Genomic DNA, 19,241 nt, shown 5'->3' with positions numbered 1-19,241 from the left:
ATGTTTTTGTGGTGTTTATTTGGACGTTTTTTTGCAAATAGTCTTTTTGCCCAGTATTGTTTTCTTCATTGCATTTTCCCCTATACAGAAGAAGATTTGAAAAAGCCTGAAAAAACCCAAAGAGATCCACCATGCAATGTTTTTTAAAAAGAAGAAAGAGAGGCAAAAACACCGCCATTAAAGGGGTCGTCTCACTTCAGCAAGTGGCATTTATTATGTGGAGAACGTTAATACAAGGCACTTACTAATGTATTGTGATTGTCCATATTGCCTTCCTTTGCTGGATGGATTCATTTTTCCATCACATTATACACTGCTCATTTCCATGGTTACAACCACCCTGCAATCTATCAGGTGTGGTCGTGCTTGTACACTATACTAGGACTGTGAGAGTGCGCATAGGCCGGAACTTTTTCCTATAGTGTGTAAGCAGTGCTCCAAACAAAAAAAAATTACCAGGAGCCATTGGCTCCTAAACTAAAAAATTTAGGAGCCAAATTAAATTTTTTAGTCGCCAAATTTAAAATGTATATAATATAAGGAGAAGAGGAGAGGCAGGTCACAGTAGTGAGCCAGCACTACATATAGGAAAAAACGGCACCACATACCTCTCACATTCAGGGACATCTTCTGGGGGACAAGGTGACTAAAAATGGCGAATTGCGTGGTTTAGAGTTTTTTTTTTTTCTGTTACGGCATTCACCGAGCGGTAATATTTTTTAATATTTTAATAGCTCACATTTTTTGGGACGTGGCGATATGTAATATGTTTATTCTTTATTGTTTGTAAATTTTATATGTAAAACTGGGAAGGGGGCCAGTTTAAACTTTTAGTATTTTGGTGGTTTTTTATTTATTTATTTTTTTACTTTTTATTTAATAACCATTTCTTCCCTTAGGGACTAGAACCTGGATCTTTTCAGCCCTTGTGCTATTCACCCTGATAGAGCTCTATTAGGGTGAATAGGACCTCACACTCTCCCTGCTGCCCTGTGCTCTGTTCACACAGCAGCAGGGAGCTGAACATGGCAGCCAGGGCTTCAGTAGCGTCCTGGCTGCCATGGTAACGATGAGACCCAGCAGTGTAATCTGCCACTGCCACCAATGAAGGGGATGGGACCCTGTGGCCACCATATAAATCCGTTATATAGCTCCGTTCGTCCTCTGTGGCCCCCGGTATTTTCAACATTCAGAGCATTTTTTTTCTCTGGCTCTGTGCTGTGATTGGACAGCGCTGCTGTTATGGAGACGGAGAGACACTGGCGTCTCCTCCTCCTTGCTCTGAATGTTGAAAATACCGGGGGCCACAGCGGGTGAACGGAGCGGCGTCCAGGAATAATAGTAAGTGCACTTAGATACCTGGGCGCCGCTCTATGCAGCCTGCTACTAAGTTCATATTCTTTGGACCCACGAAAGGTCCTCTTTAACTCTTTCATACAATTGTCTGCAGCGGTATCACAGACTCGGCACCCGGCCTCAATAACAGGGCATGCGATCTGTGGCACCTGAGGGGTTAATTGCCGCGTATCGCATGCCCTGTTATTGAGGCCGGGTGCCGGGTCTGTGATAATACCGCTGCCTATACTTATGATTTACATTCATTGGTGGCGCAGTGGCGATAGCTCCTCCCCTCCTCCTCCCCTGCTATCTCCCCATTGGTGGTAGTGGCGGCCGCGTCACAGTGGAGAGGGAGGGACTCCTTCCTTCTCCACTGTGCAGTGTGCTACTGAAGGGAACTTAGGCTGCGCAGGATCGCGGCGGTACAGTCGCAAATGGCGACAAGACTAAAAAGTCTTGTCGCCATCTGCAAATTTTAAGGCGCATTGGCGACCATTTTGGTCGCCATCTGGAGCCCTGGTAAGCACAAACACCGCTGCTGGATTGCAGGGTGGTCGTAACCATGAAACAAGCAGTGTATAATGTGATGGAAAAATGAATCCATCCAGCAAAGGAAACAATATGGACAATCACAATACATTAGTAAGTGCCTTGTTTTAACTTTCTCTACATAATAAATGCCACTTGCTGAAGTGGAATACCTATATCCATGTATTACAATTGTGATATAGGTGGTATATTAGGACATATTGATATTATAGAATTATAGAATATTGATATTATATTAAGTGCTCAATTTACGGTATATAAAAATGTTTTTTTTTCACCTTTCAGGATTAACCACACGGATTCCATAATGGCAGACGACTTCATAAGTAGTCACCGGTCTTCTGAATTATAATTGTTCCTTTCTTCTTGCTTAAGAAAGCATGCTCATGTTGAAGGACTCTGATATGTAAGCAGTTACTATTGTTTTACTTGTATAGTACAGTATTACTTGCACCTTTTACATTGCCTACTCTTTCTTCATGGTGCACAGTGATGCATCAGATGCAGAAAAAAAACACACACAAAAAACCCTCTCTGCTTGTGGTACTGCCTGTTACACCTCATGCGTAGTGTGAGACTGTAGGCAGGTGAGCTTGTGTTCACTGGGGAGGAGCAATCGATATGCCATTGCTCATCCCTATGCTCTACAGTGGTGTGTAGGCGGCAGGTCGTAATTGGACAGCGAGATCTGCCGCAGGCGAATATAGATTTTTCAGCAAATATTGATTGTTGACCTGGATCGTCCAATGAACGAGCATTTTCTCATTCATCGTGCAATCGGCGGCAGTATTAGACTGCCAGATGATCGCTAACGAGCGGTAGCGATCATCGGGCAGTAAATTTGCCTGTCTAATATACCCTTTAGTTTCAAAGCCATCCCCTGTTCACATTAACCTACAGAGAGTCTGCACCTTACACTGTTCAAATAATTATCTGCAAACAGTGTCTGAAGAATATTGCCATACTATGCTCAAATAATGCCACCTCCGTATAGTGATAAAAGGAATGTAAAATAATACCATCATACATTGACCAAATGCAGCATTACACTGCTCAAATACCATACACTGTTCAAATAATTCCACAGTATAGTGCACAATACTGCTATAAAGTGCAATAAATGGTAGCCTCCTGTAGCTGTAAAATAATGTTCCTTACAAAAATCTAATAATTGCAAAACCTGTTTGAATAGTAATGCCATATAGGAGTCAAAATAATACCCCACACAAAACCGTGCCAAAAGGTAACAGATAAATAGCCTATACATCTCTGAAAGCAACATACAGTGCCTGGACATACACATGTAATTACACTGCAGTGTCAGTGGATTCATATTTGGAGAACGATTGATCCGCTAGATAGAATTGTCCTGCCCTCCCCCGTGCTTTCCTTATAGATAAGAGGCCCCAGCCTACTCCAAAGCACTGAACTATACATTCTATCAAACATCAAATCTGCCACCTTGATGGGGTTGTCCCGCGATAAATACTTATTCCTTAGTTGGTAAGTATCTGATTGGTGAGGGTGCGACTGCTGGGACTGCCGGTGATCATGAATATGGGTCCCCATGTTCCACTTGTCTGAATTGAAGTGGTCACGCACGAGAATTGCTGCTCCATTCAGAGATAGCAGAGCGCTGTACTTCACCATCTCCAGCAGTTACGTATAGTTGAGCGGTGCACGTTCCAGACTGCGGCTCCATGCCAATGGGGGAACACAGGAACACAGGTGCCCCGGCAGTCACCCCTTCACCGATCAGACACTTCTCTCTGCTGGATAGGGGACTGTGGGTCAACACTTTGCCGAGCCAAAGATCACAGTATTGCGATGTTACGCTGCAGCATAATGAAAGTGAATGTGGTTATGTTGTGGCCCACAAGTTACTGTGACAGTTTCAGTACAGACCAAAAGTTTGGACACACCTTCTCATTCAAAGAGTTTTCTTTATTTTCATGACTATGAAGGCATCAAAACTATGAATTAACACATGTGGAATTATATACATAACAAACAAGTGTGAAACAACTGAAAATATGTCATATTCTAGGTTCTTCAAAGTAGCCACCTTTTGCTTTGATTACTGCTTTGCACACTCTTGGCATTCTCTTGATGAGCTTCAAGAGGTAGTCCCCTGAAATGGTCTTCCAACAGTCTTGAAGGAGTTCCCAGAGATGCTTAGCACTTGTTGGCCCTTTTGCCTTCAATCTGCGGTCCAGCTCACCCCAAACCATCTTGATTGGGTTCAGGTCCGGTGACTGTGGAGGCCAGGTCATCTGGCGCAGCACCCCATCACTCTCCTTCATGGTCAAATAGCCCTTACTTTCAAAGTTTTCCCAATTTTTCGGCTGACTGACTGACCTTCATTTCTTAAAGTAATGATGGCCACTCGTTTTTCTTTACTTAGCTGCTTTTTTTCTTGCCATAATACAAATTCTAACAGTCTTTTTAGTAGGACTATCAGCTGTGTATCCACCTGACTTCTACTCAACGCCACTGATGGTCCCAACCCCATTTATAAGGCAAGAAATCCCACTTATTAAACCTGACAGGGCACACCTGTGAAGTAAAAACCATTTCAGGGGACTACCTCTTGAAGCTCATCAAGAGAATGCCAAGAGTGTGCAAAGCAGTAATCAAAGCAAACGGTGGCTACTTTGAAGAACCTAGAATATGAGATATTTTCAGTTGTTTCACACTTGTTTGTTATGTATATAATTCCACATGTGTTGATTCATAGTTTTGATGCCTTCATAGTCATGAAAATAAAGAAAACTCTTTGAATGAGAAGGTGTGTCCAAACATTTGGTCTGTACTGTATGTCACCAAATATCCAGCAGTTAGTTAATTTATGTGACCGTCTTTACTAAAGGGAATCTGTCAACAGATTTGTACCTATGAAACTGGTCGCCGGGAGAGATGCCTGTGTGAGCGGTAATGCAGGGGGAAGCTATTGTACTGTACATAGGGATATTTATATACTAGAACGGTCCCAATATACTGTATAACAGTTTTCCCCTGCCTCCCTGCATTACCTGTAGTGAGCGCTTACCGCTCACACAGGCATCGCTCCAGCGTGGCGAGCGATCACTGACAGCGCTGGCCAGTGAGCAGGAAGAAAGTAAAGACATTTATTCCTATATTAGTACATATTTCATCTATAATAACTTCTGTGTGAGGGAGCAGTGCGGGCAGACACCGGGCAGCTCCCAGCCCATCTCCCTAGTACAGCACTGCAATGTTAGGGCTCATGCACACAAATGTATTTTCTTTCCGCTTCCGTTCTGTGTTTTTTTGCAGACCGTATGCGTAACCATTCACTTCAATAGGTCCGCAAAAACAACGGAAGGTACTCCCTGTGCATTCCGTTTTCATGTTTCCGTTCCACAAAAAAGTAATGCCTGTCCTATTATTGTCTGCAAATCACGGTCCGAGGCCCCATTCAAGTCAATGGGTCGGCAAAAAAAATACGAAATCCACACGGAACACATCCGTATTTTGCGGATCCATACTGTAGAAATGCTATGCCCAGCCCGTGTTTGGTGATTAATAAGTTACTATTTCTGTTTCCGATCCGCAAAAAACGGATCGCATACGGAAACCATATGGATATGTTTTGTGGAATAACGGAATAGAAGAGGACTTAAATCGGAGAAAAAAAAAACTCCGATACGGAACAACGGATCCATGAAAAACGGACCGCAAAACAACAACGGTCGTGTGCATGAGCCCTTAGGAAGACAGCTCTGAAGATCGCTGCTAAGGCACATTTCAGCCCCAGCTTTCTCCTATAAATAAGGGTTTTCCCTAAATAAAGTATATTAGAAAAATGCATCACTGTCCTTACACATTAGAAAAAAAAATGGCAGTTACACTTTAAGCTCAATTTCATCTTTTTTTTACCCAGTTGTTGTTTTTTTTTAATCTAAAGTTTCAAAAGATAAATGTGCACTCTTCTCCATTGAACTCAATGGTAGGGCGGTATTCTGTAAGCTCCCTCCAGTGGCACTGCAGGCCGCCGACATGTTCTCTTTTAAAGGGCTTCTGCCGTCAGGAACATTTTTATTAGACTGGCTGACTTTAGCCATGTGATAATATCAGCTGACGATGGCAGTCTTTCTTTCTTTCCACCTCCAGTTTTGTGAATAATGAACTTTGATTTTATGCATATAAGCCTCTATGAGCAATGGGGGTGTTGCCTCTACTCTTGGGGACTCCGTTCTCCCTCCTCTGGCCGTGCCCTCATCATGCTGATTGACAGGGCCAGGCAGGGTGATGTGAACTCTGCCTGGCATGTCAATCAACACGAGGGGGCGTGGCCAGAGGAGGGAGAATGGAGTCTCTAGGAGTAGAGGCAACGCCCCTTTTGTTCCTAGAAACTCATTTGCATAAATAAAAGTTCCTTTTTTTTCACAAAACAGAGGCACATAGAAAGAAGGGACAAAGACTGTTAGCTTCAGCTGACATTAGCACATGTCTAAAGTCAGCCAGTTTAATAAGCCCTTTAAGTTTATATCTGTGAAATGAATCGAGTTATGGATATAAAAATATTATGATTTAAACAAATTGTCCGATTTCATGATCTTGATTTGTTGTCCTCAGGATAGGTCATCAATATCAGATCAGTGGCACCCCTCCCGATCTGTTTGAAGGGGCCATGGCACCTGTGAGAGTGCTGCATCTTCAGAGTTTACCTGTAGTGGTGGAGCAATGCACCTGAATGGCAGAGGAATCTGTAATTACACTGCACCTCTGCTACATTGTAGACCGTGTGCAGGTAAAGAGGATGCAGCACTCTCACATGTGCTTTTAAAGGGAACCTGTCACCGGGATTTTGGGTATAGAGCTGAGGACATAGGTTGCTAGATGGCCGCTAGCAGATCCGCAATACCCAGTCCCCATAGCTCTGTGTGCTTTTATTGTTTTTAAAAAACCGATTTGGTACATATGCAAATTACCCTGAGATGATTCCTGTACGTGAGATGAGTCAGGGACAGGACTCATCTCAGGTTAATTTGCATATGTACCAAATCTTTTTTTTTTTTTTTAAACAATAAAAGCACACAGAGCTATGGGGACTGGATATTGCGGATGTGCTAGTGGCCATCTAGCAACCCATGTCCTCAGCTCTATACACAAAATCCAGGTGACAGGTTCCCTTTAAACCGAGAGTCGGACCCCCGCTGATCTGATATTGATAGCCTTTCAATATAATGAAGCTGGACTTTAAAGGGGATGTGTCATCAGAAAATTACTTGTTGTTTAAAGCATTTTTTTTTATCTTTAACATAGTTTAAAGAATTTTTGGTGATGTTGTTTTTAATTTTCTATGTCAGTATCTATATTTAAGCAAAAACCATAAAATCCTGTAGTGGCCATTAAGCCTAATCATAGATTCTACTTCTTGAATCTGTACAGATCATTTTACTGCAGTTACCTGCTTATCTGTCATTCTTATCCTGCCTGTTATGATATCACCTTTGAGTCTAGATAAGTCAGGATCCACCATTCACAATAAGTGATTGTACAAGGGAAGAACAGATAAGATTTGACAATCGCCTCTGCACAGGTCAAGGGAGCATGTCTAGAAAACTGTCCTATAGAAGTCAATGAGGTCCCCTCCTGACTATTGGGGCTATGGCCCATGTGGCTGCCGTAAGGCAATTTTCTTAATGCTTTCTATAGGTCCCTTTTAGACTTGGCAAATCAGCAGGTAATTGTTAGGAAGGAAGCGTTCCTTCCCGACAATCACCTGCTCATCAGTAAAGGAGACCGCTGCAATTACATGCAGTGATCTCCTCCACAGTATGGGGAGGAGTGATCGCTAATGCCGTCCTACAGACGCGTTGTTTGCCGGCAGCAGAGGCTGTTTACACGGCACAATCTGCTGCCGGCAAACAATGATTTAGATGCCTACACAGATAGTCCAATTACCCGACAAATGAGTGTTTTGCCTGTCCACCGGGTAATCGTGGCACTTTTACGCCACCAGATAATCGCCAAGTGTTCCTGTGAACGCTCGTTAGCCATTATCTAGCGGATTCTCGACCTGTGTAAAGGGCCTTTTAAATGCTGTTAAGAACAGGGCAGGCAAGATGGCCGCTCGCATAATCCTGCTCAGGAAATAGAATAAATCTGTAATCAGAAAATAAAAACAGTGATCTGTCGCCATCTGGTTTTAATTGGCAGATAACTTTTTGGTGTCGCATTTCCTTAGGTGTTCTTCACACTTGGATGGGGAACATCTGGGCAATGTGATAGATTTTCAGGTGAATTAAAAAGTAAACTCTTGCATTTATCATATGAATATTTCATTGCTTTGTGTTTTTTGTTTTTTCCCCCCCTCAGGATCCACCTAAACACTGTAGGTATGTTATTGGTCTTTGTGAAACGTACGTTAACCTGTTGAATATTGTCACCTTGTATATCACTTATTCTACTTTTTTAGCACCGTATAATGCATGGAGAGGACAGCTGTATATCCATGAGCAGTTGGTGTGCAGCATTGCTTTACAGGCACCTAGCGCTTGCAGCATTCCTGCTCAACTGTAAGTGATCTCCTGTATTAGACCTTTGGTGCCCTTTCTTATTGTAGTAAAACGATTACACCTTATTACAACTGCTTCCCTCTGTAGTTAAAAGTAAAAGCTTGAAGGAAATCTGCTTCCAGTGACCTCCCTAGCCAACTGTTTACTCAGACACTCTGGGCTCCATTCATGAGTTATGATACCTTTTCTCTATATGCAAATTAGGCCTTCGGTGCAATGAGGGCGTCCCCATCTCTCTTGTTGCAGCCATGCTCCTCTCCTTTCTGTGGCCAGCCCTTTCCTGGCTGCTTTGATTGACAGGGCCGGACAGTGGCAAAGCAGGGGGTTGGGGCTGGTCACAGAAAAGAGAGGAGCTTGGGTTCAACAAGAGCAATGGTGACGCCCTCATTGCACCAGTGGCCCAATTTGCATAAAGAAAAAGTCTCCTAACTCTTGAATGGAGTCTCGGGTCAACAAAAGAAAAACCACGTTTTAATCAGGTGAACCACCGCTATGTGTCTGTGTCAGCAGTTTTCTAGTGGGGGGGTCACTGGTGACAGATTTCCTTTAAACACTCAGATAACCCCTTTAACAATTCTCATAAATGGTTTCTTCAAGCTGTGTCTAGTCATATCCGTCCTTGAAAGGGCGTATCAAAAACCGCTATATTTATCGTACAGAGGAACACGTACTGCGAATCAGAGGAACACTACAGATAGCAGGTCGTGTATGAAACGTTTGCAGCATCACTCATTTTATCCTCTCCTAAATGGAGAGCCTTTCATTGATTTCTCTTGTCCATGTAGGAATTTATTTTAAGTGGGCAGCTAGTGTGAAACTAGCCTTAGAAAGGTACATGATGTAAACTGTAGTGACTGTTTTTGTGATTTTATAACCTTCTCTATTCATTCCTATGAAAATGACATTGAGACTACCATAGGAATACATAGAGAAACTGGCTTCCTGTCCACACATAACATTCTTTGTAATTGGGGAGTCAGAGTGCTGGTCACATGACACAGCTGAGGATCAGAAGGGAGGTTATAACTCACAAATACAGTCACTGGTAAGATTACCTTCATGACAGTTTAAATCATATACCTTTCTAACAGGTAAGAGAATAAAAAATGTTGTGGTAGTGCTTCTTTAAAACGACTGTGCGGGTAATTATCAAGCCCTGTACTTTAGAATTCCGGCTTTAAAAAAAAAATCGCAAAACAGGTGCTTTGCAATTTTTGGGGTTTACTTGCGCACAAAATGTTGCGAAATTTTTTCACTTTTACACCACTTGGGCCTCTTTCACACCAGTGTATTTGCGGTCCGTATATGGCACATAGTTTGTATGCCAGAATCCGCTGCTAATGTTAATAAATAGGGCTATTCACAATTGCCTGCTAGTGGAGGAGACCGCTGCTCTTGCATGCAGCGATCTTCTCTGCAGCCTGGGGAGGAGCGATCACTATGCCATCCCTCATCCCCATGCTGTACTGTGGTTTGCCGGCAGCAGATAATAATTAGACTGCACAGTCTATCGTCAGCTGGTCCTGATCTTAAATGCTTAAAGGCTATGTACACCTTTTGGTTGCAATTTTTTTTTTAATTATTACATTGTACTTATTTTGAGCTAAAAATAATTTTTTCAATTGGTCTTTCTTAACAATATGAAATCCTTTTTTTTGTGTACAGAACTGAGCTGCTCTACTAGCTGCATGTGGATGTTTTGTCTTTTGTCATCTGAGGAGCAGATGGACTTCTTATCTCTCCTCTCTGACCTTATAAACACTCATTATAGTGCAATCCTTATCTTACTGATAAGAATGTGGCTTACAGTGTTTATGACCTCTTAGTAGTTTAGAAATCAGATTTATTAGATGAAGCACAAAGTGAAAGTATCAGTCACACAATTAGAAAAACAGTTAACCCTTTGTGAGACAATGGCTCAATATTTTTGATAAAGGCCAATTGAAAATATGATTTTTAGCCAAAAAAGAAGTTAAATGCAATAACAAAATTATTTTTTTCCTCCAAAGGTGTACATACCCTTTAAAGATCTGGATTACCCAATGAACTAGAGTTTGCTCATTAATTGTTAAATCGGTGGCAGTATTACTCTGCAAGATGATTGCTACAAACGCTCGTTAGCGACCATTGGGCAGAAAATCTGCCCATGTAATACACCCTTTATTCCAGTTTTGAAATATTTGGGGAAAGAGGGCATGGTGAACTATTAAATAGTTTCACTCCAGGTTCATCACTGAGACTTAGGGGGGGAAATTAAAGCAAACTCACCCCAGTAAAGGGGTGGGGGTAGAAAAATTGGGGTAGAATTTCTATACAAAAGTGTTAGTTTGATAAATTTGGCATATCTTTAAACCTATGTGCAACATTTTATATAGCCCTGTGATCGCCTCAAAAATTGAATGCGGTATAAAATCAAATGTAGATCATTCCTCATCAGCTTAGTTCATCCAGTGTATATTTTAATTGACTTTTGGGTAGTTGTCGACATATAGACAACTTCAGGACGCTTATAATGTTCCAAGTAACGAACACCAGTCAGCGATATCGGCATGTCAATCTGCGCTCTTTACCTGCTTTTACAGGCTACACAATGGTTTGTCTCTATGCAGTTTTAATTTCTCAGCCGCATATCTCCTGTTTTACACAGGGTTATATGCTGCCGACAAATAATGATTTTCGGTGCCGCATAAAAGATGCGATCACTTGACATACTGCGGATCCACAAAATGTGGATACGGGCTGTGTGCATCTTGCACTTTTTGCCAGCCCCATTATCAAAATGCCTAGTCTTGTCTGCAAACGGAGAAGAATAGGACATGTTCTGTCATACAGATATGGACGGCACACAGATGACATCAGTGTGCTGTCTGTATTTGTTTGCGGCCCCATAGAAATGAATTTGACCGAAAATATGGTTGTGTGAATTAGGCCTTAGTTTATGTGAAAAAAATAAAATAAAGTTGTACATGTTGTAGGATAAAATGAAACAAGTCTTTGATTAAGCCCTCATGCATACAGTTGTTGCCCGGCCGTGGCCGTATTGTGTCCCGACGTTGGGGGCTTCACTTGAATGGGTCCACAATCCGGAAGGTCGGTGCGTAACGGAAGGACGGAAACACCACTGTGTGCTTCCGTGGGTTTTCTGTCCATGCCTCTGCACCGCAAAAAAGTAGTGCACCTGTCGGATGCGGATTGCAGGTCCCATTCAAGTGAATGGGTCTGCATGCAGCAGCCCTACGGTCGGTGCCATTGCATTGCGGACCGCCGGCACATGTTTATGAGGCCTAATAAATATGATGTGCTCTCACGTTTTTCTAGTGATGGCCGAAGATAACATCCTCAGAAATGTCCACCCAGCTCTAATAAGTGCCAGGCAGGAAGGTGACACTTGGAGCTATGATGATTTATCCAATTTTTATTTCTACAATGTTTGAATGCGTTTAATTCTGTGTGACTTTTATTCTTTGTGCTAAATTGCATAAACCAGGTCAGAAAAACTAGATCTGAAAGAAGTAATCCAGTGGTCTGACTTAAGAAAAACGTTACCCGAAGACATATTCCAGAAGACAGATCCAACGGGTCAAGAAGGTAAAACTTGTGCATCGTCTAACACGGCAGTGGCTTTATAATAGTTTTAGGTGACAGTATAGTGACTTGAGCGGTGGCTCTGTTATTTCTATACCTTATTGCTGAGAGTATGGCTTAACATAGTCAAGAGTCTACAATTTGGAACATAGAAAAGAGAATTGCACAAACCCAAATAACCAAACCATAGAACACATATATTCCACTTTACAGAATTAATGAGAAGCTCCAACGAAAAACCATACAAAGTGTGTCATTTTAGGTTAGTCGTGGTAAACCAGCCGAGTCTGCCACCATTGTGGCACGACCTACGTGTTTCCTTTAAAGAGGGAAAAGTCCTGCATCATTTGCAAGAATTTTGACAAGTAGTCACAATCTAATCTGTAAGTGGAGTGAATATATTGCATTACTTATCTTGTAGCTTGTATATAGTTCACAGCTTTGCCGGTATTCATTTAAAGCAGGGGGCGCATGCGACCCCCAGAGCTATGGTTTGTGGCCCCCGTCCTGCTGGGCAGAAACACAGCTGATCCTGCGATACGCTGTGTTTCTGCCCGGAGCTCCGCAAAGCGATGGATGACAGCTCCTGCTTCCGCACTGTAGCAGGAGCGGAAAGGTTTCCCAGCTGCTAGTGAGAGCGGGGAAGCGGAGGAGAAGACAGAAGCGCTTTCAGCGCTTCTGTCTTCTCCTCTATGAGCGTCATGCAGTGTGGACCCGGCGATCACGTGATCGCTGGGTGTCTCGGGGACAGAGGAGTTGTAGACCCTGATTAGCTCTGCCCTAGTACAAAGCACCCCCAGCAGGCTGGTTTTCCTGCAACTGGGGCTCCTTTAGATGCTCCAGTTACAGTGCAAATAGTACAAAAGTCTCTCATTGTCTCCCAAAGGTCTTTCAAATTATGTGTAAAAAAAAAATTTGAAATAGAAAAAAAAAAGAAAAAAGTGCTAAATAAGAGTGTTCACTGTACCCCAATAGTCTTTTTATGACCCCATGGGGGACATATTATGTGGCAAAAATATATTTAAAAAAACAATAGAAAATAAAAAAAATAAAAAAATACAAATAGAAAAAATAAAAAGGAAATTAAAAGAAATAGTAAAATACAAATAAGAGAAAAAAATTTAAAGGATAAAGTGCTAAATTAAAAAAAAAGTGTTGGTGTGTCCCCCCCAAAGGTCTTTTTATGACCTCTTTGAGAGACATATTATGTAGCAGAAATATATAAAAAAATAAGTTAAAAAAAAGATTTTAAAAAAAAAATACATAAAAGAAAAAAACACCCACACCAACCAAAACCGTCACCATTACCGCCCCATTCACGTGAAACTATACATATTATATAACAAAATGGCCTACACAAAATAGGGAACTTATTATAATAATTTATTTTGGTGTCAGTTTGCATATTTAAAGAATAAGGTGATATATAGTTTGAAAAAATATACTTTTTAAAAACGTTTTGTACAGTTTCCCCCAAATAAAACTACTAAAAATAAAATTCTAAAGCCCTATGTCACGTAAAAAATTGTTTTTGTAGTAACAAATAAGATAGTTATCGTTTGAACCACCACAGGCGCTAAAACACAAAAATGTGTCTGGTCATTGAGCCTTTTCAGTACTGGTCGTTAAAGCGTTAACCAATGAGTGTTTTCCCCAATAGCAAGGGAAAGTGCTTACTGGTTATTGCATGGAACCTGTGACTGGGGGGCAGGAGGAGGTAATAACCAGTGAGCTCCGTCCTCTGCAGTAGAGGAAAGCACTGCTTTATGAATAGGAGGCAGGATGGAAGGAAATGTCGCCGCTTTGCAAATTTTTTTTTTTATGTTCCTGCAGCATGGCCTCTGAAATAGAAGATTCATAATTATCTGCTCCATGACGCTCCGGTCCTCTGCCCTGCCCCCGCTGCCTCCATTTTCTTGTTCCCACGCTGTTTACACCTGGCAGTGCATGGTCACCTACACCGCTCCAGTTAACAACTGGCTTCAGTGGTGTCATGCAGTTTGTGACCACATTAACGCTGGAGCAGTGTATGACCTTGTCCATGCACTGCCAGGTGTATACAGTGCAGGGACCGGAAGATGGAGGCAGCAGGGGCAGTTCGGAGGACCAGAGCGGCGGGAAGCAGGTAAGTATAACTCTTTGGTTTCAGGGGCTATGCTGCAGCACGATATTCTGGATAATTACTGGGAACAAATGTTCATAGGAGCGCTCATATCTGTCCGGTATAATCGTGCAGCTGATCAGTCAATAAACAAGGAATTGCTCGTTTGTCGGCTGATTTGCATATTTTATCAGGATGAAAGATGTAAGATTATCTGCAGCACATCTCCCTGTGTAATCAGGGATGGGCTACCAATAATCAATATAAGGCCTCTTTTACACGAACGTAAGGGCTCCGTGCCCATGCTGCGGGCCGCATACGGCGGGTCCGCAATACGCGGGTCACCAGCCGTGTGCATTCTGCATCATGGATGAGGACCCATTCACTTGAATGGGTCCGGAGATGCGGTGCGGAACGGAAGCTCTACGGAGTGCCTCTGTGGTCCCTGCGACTGCCCCACGGTTGGTGCCCGTGCATTGTGGGCCGAAGCACGGGCACGGAGCCCTTACGTTTGTGTGAAAGAGGCCTAACTAAATGAAGGAGGAATGACTGTGATAGCGATCATTCCTCCACAGTCACTTTTGCATTGGCCTTTTACACAAACCAGTGCAATGAGCGACATTCTTTTTTTATTTGCGGCCCCTTGAAGTAGAGCGATGTGACAATGTGGCCCCCAGACCAAAAAAGGTTGTGCCCCCCCCCCCCCCCCCTGATTTAAAGCAACCCTACAAAACAAAAATGAATACATTAACTGCAGAATGAACAGAACACTTACATGGTGACCTCTTTTTCATCTTTTTAGTTGCAGAACCACTAATTCTTGGGCTTCTCTTCTGCCATCCAAGATGGCTGCACCACTTCTCCGACTACCTGATGCATACTCAGTAGCCCAGGACACTGCTCTTGAATTGGTCAGCACTGTTCACGTGAGCACTGCTCGCCCATTCAAGGGAAGCAGGAACTGTCTTGGGCTACCAAGTGCACGGTAAGGATGAAGTAGTCTGAGTAGCTTTGTGTCTATCTTGGATGTGAGAAGAGGAACCCAGGAATTGATGGATCTGCAGCTGAAAAGATTGTCCCAGGAATATATGATAGTTTATCAGCCTGTTAATTGGGTCTTGAACCGAAGGGTTGCTTTAAGATGTTCAACAGCGCTCCTAAAATGTTGCGAAGGAGTAAATTGTATTTAATCAAATTACTGTGTGGTGTAAAGACTGGAGGATAATCCAAGCTGTAATTCCGAATCACTGCACTTTAAGTAATGCACGATATGTACAAAGTTAGCACAACTTTTTATGCAGCTTAATTCTTTGTAAAGTGATGCTTATTGGTGTTTGCATAGCTCCTATTCACTAGAATGTAATTATGGAAACCGTGGAGTTCTGGCACGCTTGGCTGTTTCTGTAGGCCTAGCCACCTGATGCTGGCACTTGATCCCATTTCTTTGTGGTGACCACTGACCAGCACCTCAGAGGCTTCCAGGAGGTGAGTTACCGACCCACGCCCTACATATACGGCACACTGTTCAGGTAGGCACAGGAGCAGTGCTTACCTGATCGGTGGCAGGGGCGCGGCTGTCAGTAACCGGTAAGCACCGGCATTGGTGCAGACTAACACCTAAGGGATTTACAGAGGGAGGGAGCTCCCTCTCTGAGCCCATCGGCTGCTGCGATGCGATGACTGATGACGATTGGCGCTAAGTCAGTCTGAGGCCTTTCAAAAGCCTTGGGACCTTCCAGCTTTGGAGGGTCAAAGCACTCCGTATACCCCTTGATAAGTTCCTTGAAAATTACAGTCACTTTTTGGGGGTTTACTTTTCACTGTAGAGGTGCCTAAGGGTCTCTTCAAGTGTGACATGGCGCAAAACATAGGCACCGGCCGCTTGAACTCTGCATCGGGGAGCAGACTCATTGACTTGAATAGGTCCACTATCCGAAACATACAGCAAAAGATAGGACATGTTCTATTCTGTGCGGAGCTGAGGCACGGAAGCCCTCTGGCACACTCGGAAGCTCTTCCGTGGGCTTCTGTGCTCGTGCATCCGCTCCACAAAAGATTGAACATGTCCTATCTTTTGCCATATGTTTCGGGTCGCGGACCCTTTCAAGTCAGTGTGTCAGCACCGCGATGCAGAGTTCACATGGCCGGTGCCTGTGTTTTGAGCACCTCAGCACGGGCACAGCGGCCATACAGTGGTGTGAATGGGAACTCACAACGTTATTCTTCAGGACACAGCCAGTTTTCACCTTCCTGACACAGCCAAAATTTTGCAACTCTGAGGTGTCCAATCAAGTCAGTGGGTCCACACACGCTGTGTGAAATTCACATGACTGGTGCCCGTGGTTTTCCAGGTCCATTGTTTGTGGTCCGCAACACGGGCACGGCGGCCATCAGGTCGTGTGAATGGGACCTTAATCTTAAATAAATAAGTGCTCCTGTTGTCGAGTTTATTTGCTTATTACCCTTTGCTTTCTCTTCAGTGTCTTGTGGAAATATCTACTACAGTCTCTTTTCTGTAGTAACCTCAAATATTGTTGGATCTGACAAGTTGCTGAAGTGCTTAAGAGATCAGGATCTGGTAAGAACATCAAGTGATGGACTGCAGTCTTTTGTTTGGGGGGGAATGCTAGAAATTCCTCAGCCAAATGAACACATAGGTTAAAGTTATCAGTGCTCGCTTACCGTGACCAAGCGGATCTTTAAAAGAGATGTTTCTTTTCTTTCAGTGGACTAGATTCAGCATCTTATCCTCCTCTTCTCTGGTAGATTCTTAATGTCTGTGTAGAGCAAAACCAACTGAGGTTTTATCTTGGAGGAGGAGGTTTTTTACTTTTACTTTCTGTTTATCTGCAAATCAAAACTGAAAGTTTCTGTGAAGCAGACAACTATTGACTCTACTTTTAGGCTAAGGCTTACTCATATCAACCTACTAACAAAGGCCCTTTTCAGGCAGTGAGAAAGTTTAACCTATTTCAAGCATTCATACCCTGTCTCGACACACAAGGTCTAGAAGAGATATGTTAGGGTGTCGCCACACGTTCAGGTTTTTTGTTGTAGTGTTTGAAGTCAAAATCAGGTATGGATCCTAAAGGGAGAGAAAATGTTAAGAATAGATACAACTTTTACAACTCCTTTTTTTTAACCCATGCCTAGATTTTGCTTCAAAAACTGCATTATAAAACCTGAACGTGTGGCAGCAGCCTTAGCAATAATACTCGTGTAGGTTGCGGCTTCTTTAAGGGTTTGTGACTGTCTGACCAGCTGTCTGACCAGCAATAGCAACGTTAAGTCTACATCATGGTGCCCGAATGGAGAAGCTACTTGAGGAATGTTGGAGATGAGGGCAGGCGAGCTGCAGTGGCTCCAGAGCCTGTTAGACATCTACTATCCGTGTGCAGTTTAGGATTGTCATCTCTCTCTTTTAGGCACTCATCAAAGAATTAAAAGATCAAGGCTTTCTTATTTTGGTGAACTCTACTGCACTTCAGAGCAACACAGGTAGCATTTATCATCTGAAGATTTCTAGATTTTATATTTTTACAGTTTTTCTTTAGTGGTAACAAAACATATATTTTGCAGGTATCTCAGACGGAAACTCTGCTCAACTTAACGCCCTGTTTTTATTTCCTCACCAGAGGTTTTTGGATAAAAGAGGTAAAACTACAAATTATGTCTGCATAGCTATATGTCCTTATTAGTCCAGAAAATTCCTTTTGTAATGAGTCATAAAGTTTCTATTGTATGGGTACATTTAAAGATGACCTCCAACTTCATTCCATAATTCTACCAGTTAATTATTTACATGTTAACATGCTATCTCCCGTTGCTTGCAGCTCTCGGGGTAGATTTTGTCCAAGGACAACATCATGGAGTTTCTGTGGGTTTCCTCCCACATCCACTGTTGGGTTAATTGGTTTTCTATAAAAATGAGCATAGTGTGGATATGTTTGAGTTTTGGCAATTTTATATTATGCACTCAACTGGGCAAGTACGCCTAGTCTGGTGTCCATGCAGCAACCCATCTGAAGACAAAGATGGCAGTACACTACATGTTGCACTGAGGGATATTAGACAGCCGCGTGGACTTCAGTAGTAAAGTACCCACTGATTGGCTCATGTTTGTGCCTAATGTCATGTGCTAGTTCAAGTGTTTACCAGTAAAATGCCTGCACTGATTGTCTGCATCTTCAAGTCAGATTGCCATTTTCAGAAAAGACTATTGTAAGTTGGAAATTGTGTAACTTGAGGGTCACTTTACCGTAGTAATTAGTGTTGAGCGAACTTGTGTTTTAAGTTCGGTGTCTAAAGTTCGGGTTCGGGTTATCGAAGTATCCCGTTATGGATTCCGCTACCATGGACCATAACGGAATTTAGAATCCATAACGGGATACTTCGATAACCTGAACTCGAACTTTAGACGCCGAACTTAAAACACAAGTTCGCTCAACACTAGTAGTAATGTAAAATGGAAGGACATCGGCCAATGTGGTGAAATCTGCAGTACTAGAATTATGAAACAAATGTGCTAGTTTCCAAGTAAGCCCCATCACTGTAATTCAGGATAGGAGAGATGGAGTGCAAAAGTGTGTGGTGTGGGAAGATATAGAAACTTTGGGAATGAGAATAGGCTACTTGGGTGCTCAGTCTGCCATCAATGGCATAAACTGTCACCAGTTTTATGGTGTCCTAAGGGCAACGTAAACTAGTGACAGATCCCATTAGCACAATGCTGGGTCACTTTCTTTAGTTGAGCCAGCCATCCTGCTAAAATCTTGAATTGAACAGCTCCAGCACATACAGATGAGTCATGAATTTTCATGAGCTCTCCCTGTCCCCCTGCTGCTAATTCAGTTGGAAAAATAACTGTCAATCATTGGCAGTGTCAAACAAAACACAATTCAGGGATATTACCCCCTGGCCCTTACCGGCTCTATCAGGGAACCACGTGTATGAAAAGCTGTCGACGTGTCGCTGTGAGCAGAGACTCCTGAATCAATGGTTCATTCATTCTTTTGACAAAGGGCCTGGGGGCCCGAAACGCGTCAAGGAGGTGATGTTTTTTACTGCTTGAGTGTTTCCTTTTTTTTTTTTTTTTTTTACAAATAAAGTGACCAGTTTGAAAT

The 19,241-nt window shown here is 42.7% G+C and overlaps 1 protein-coding gene across 1 annotated transcript in view; it reads left to right on the top strand.

Moving 5' to 3' along the window:
• The window catches only part of TASOR2 (transcription activation suppressor family member 2), a 98,949-nt gene that overhangs the window by 35,553 nt on the left and 44,155 nt on the right, over positions 1 to 19,241 (top strand). Inside the window, exons 3-9 of the mRNA XM_040414217.1 lie at positions 2,173 to 2,293; positions 8,233 to 8,252; positions 8,333 to 8,432; positions 11,920 to 12,020; positions 16,599 to 16,696; positions 17,544 to 17,616; positions 17,698 to 17,772. Of these exons, the coding sequence (XP_040270151.1) occupies positions 2,268 to 2,293; positions 8,233 to 8,252; positions 8,333 to 8,432; positions 11,920 to 12,020; positions 16,599 to 16,696; positions 17,544 to 17,616; positions 17,698 to 17,772 (493 nt within the window). The 5' untranslated portion in view covers positions 2,173 to 2,267. The remainder of the gene's footprint in view (positions 1 to 2,172; positions 2,294 to 8,232; positions 8,253 to 8,332; positions 8,433 to 11,919; positions 12,021 to 16,598; positions 16,697 to 17,543; positions 17,617 to 17,697; positions 17,773 to 19,241) is intronic.

The sequence above is a fragment of the Bufo bufo genome, chromosome 1 (genome assembly GCF_905171765.1).
Source record: "Bufo bufo chromosome 1, aBufBuf1.1, whole genome shotgun sequence".
Classification (NCBI taxonomy): domain Eukaryota; kingdom Metazoa; phylum Chordata; class Amphibia; order Anura; family Bufonidae; genus Bufo; species Bufo bufo.
This window is presented reverse-complemented; position numbering and strand designations above follow the sequence as displayed.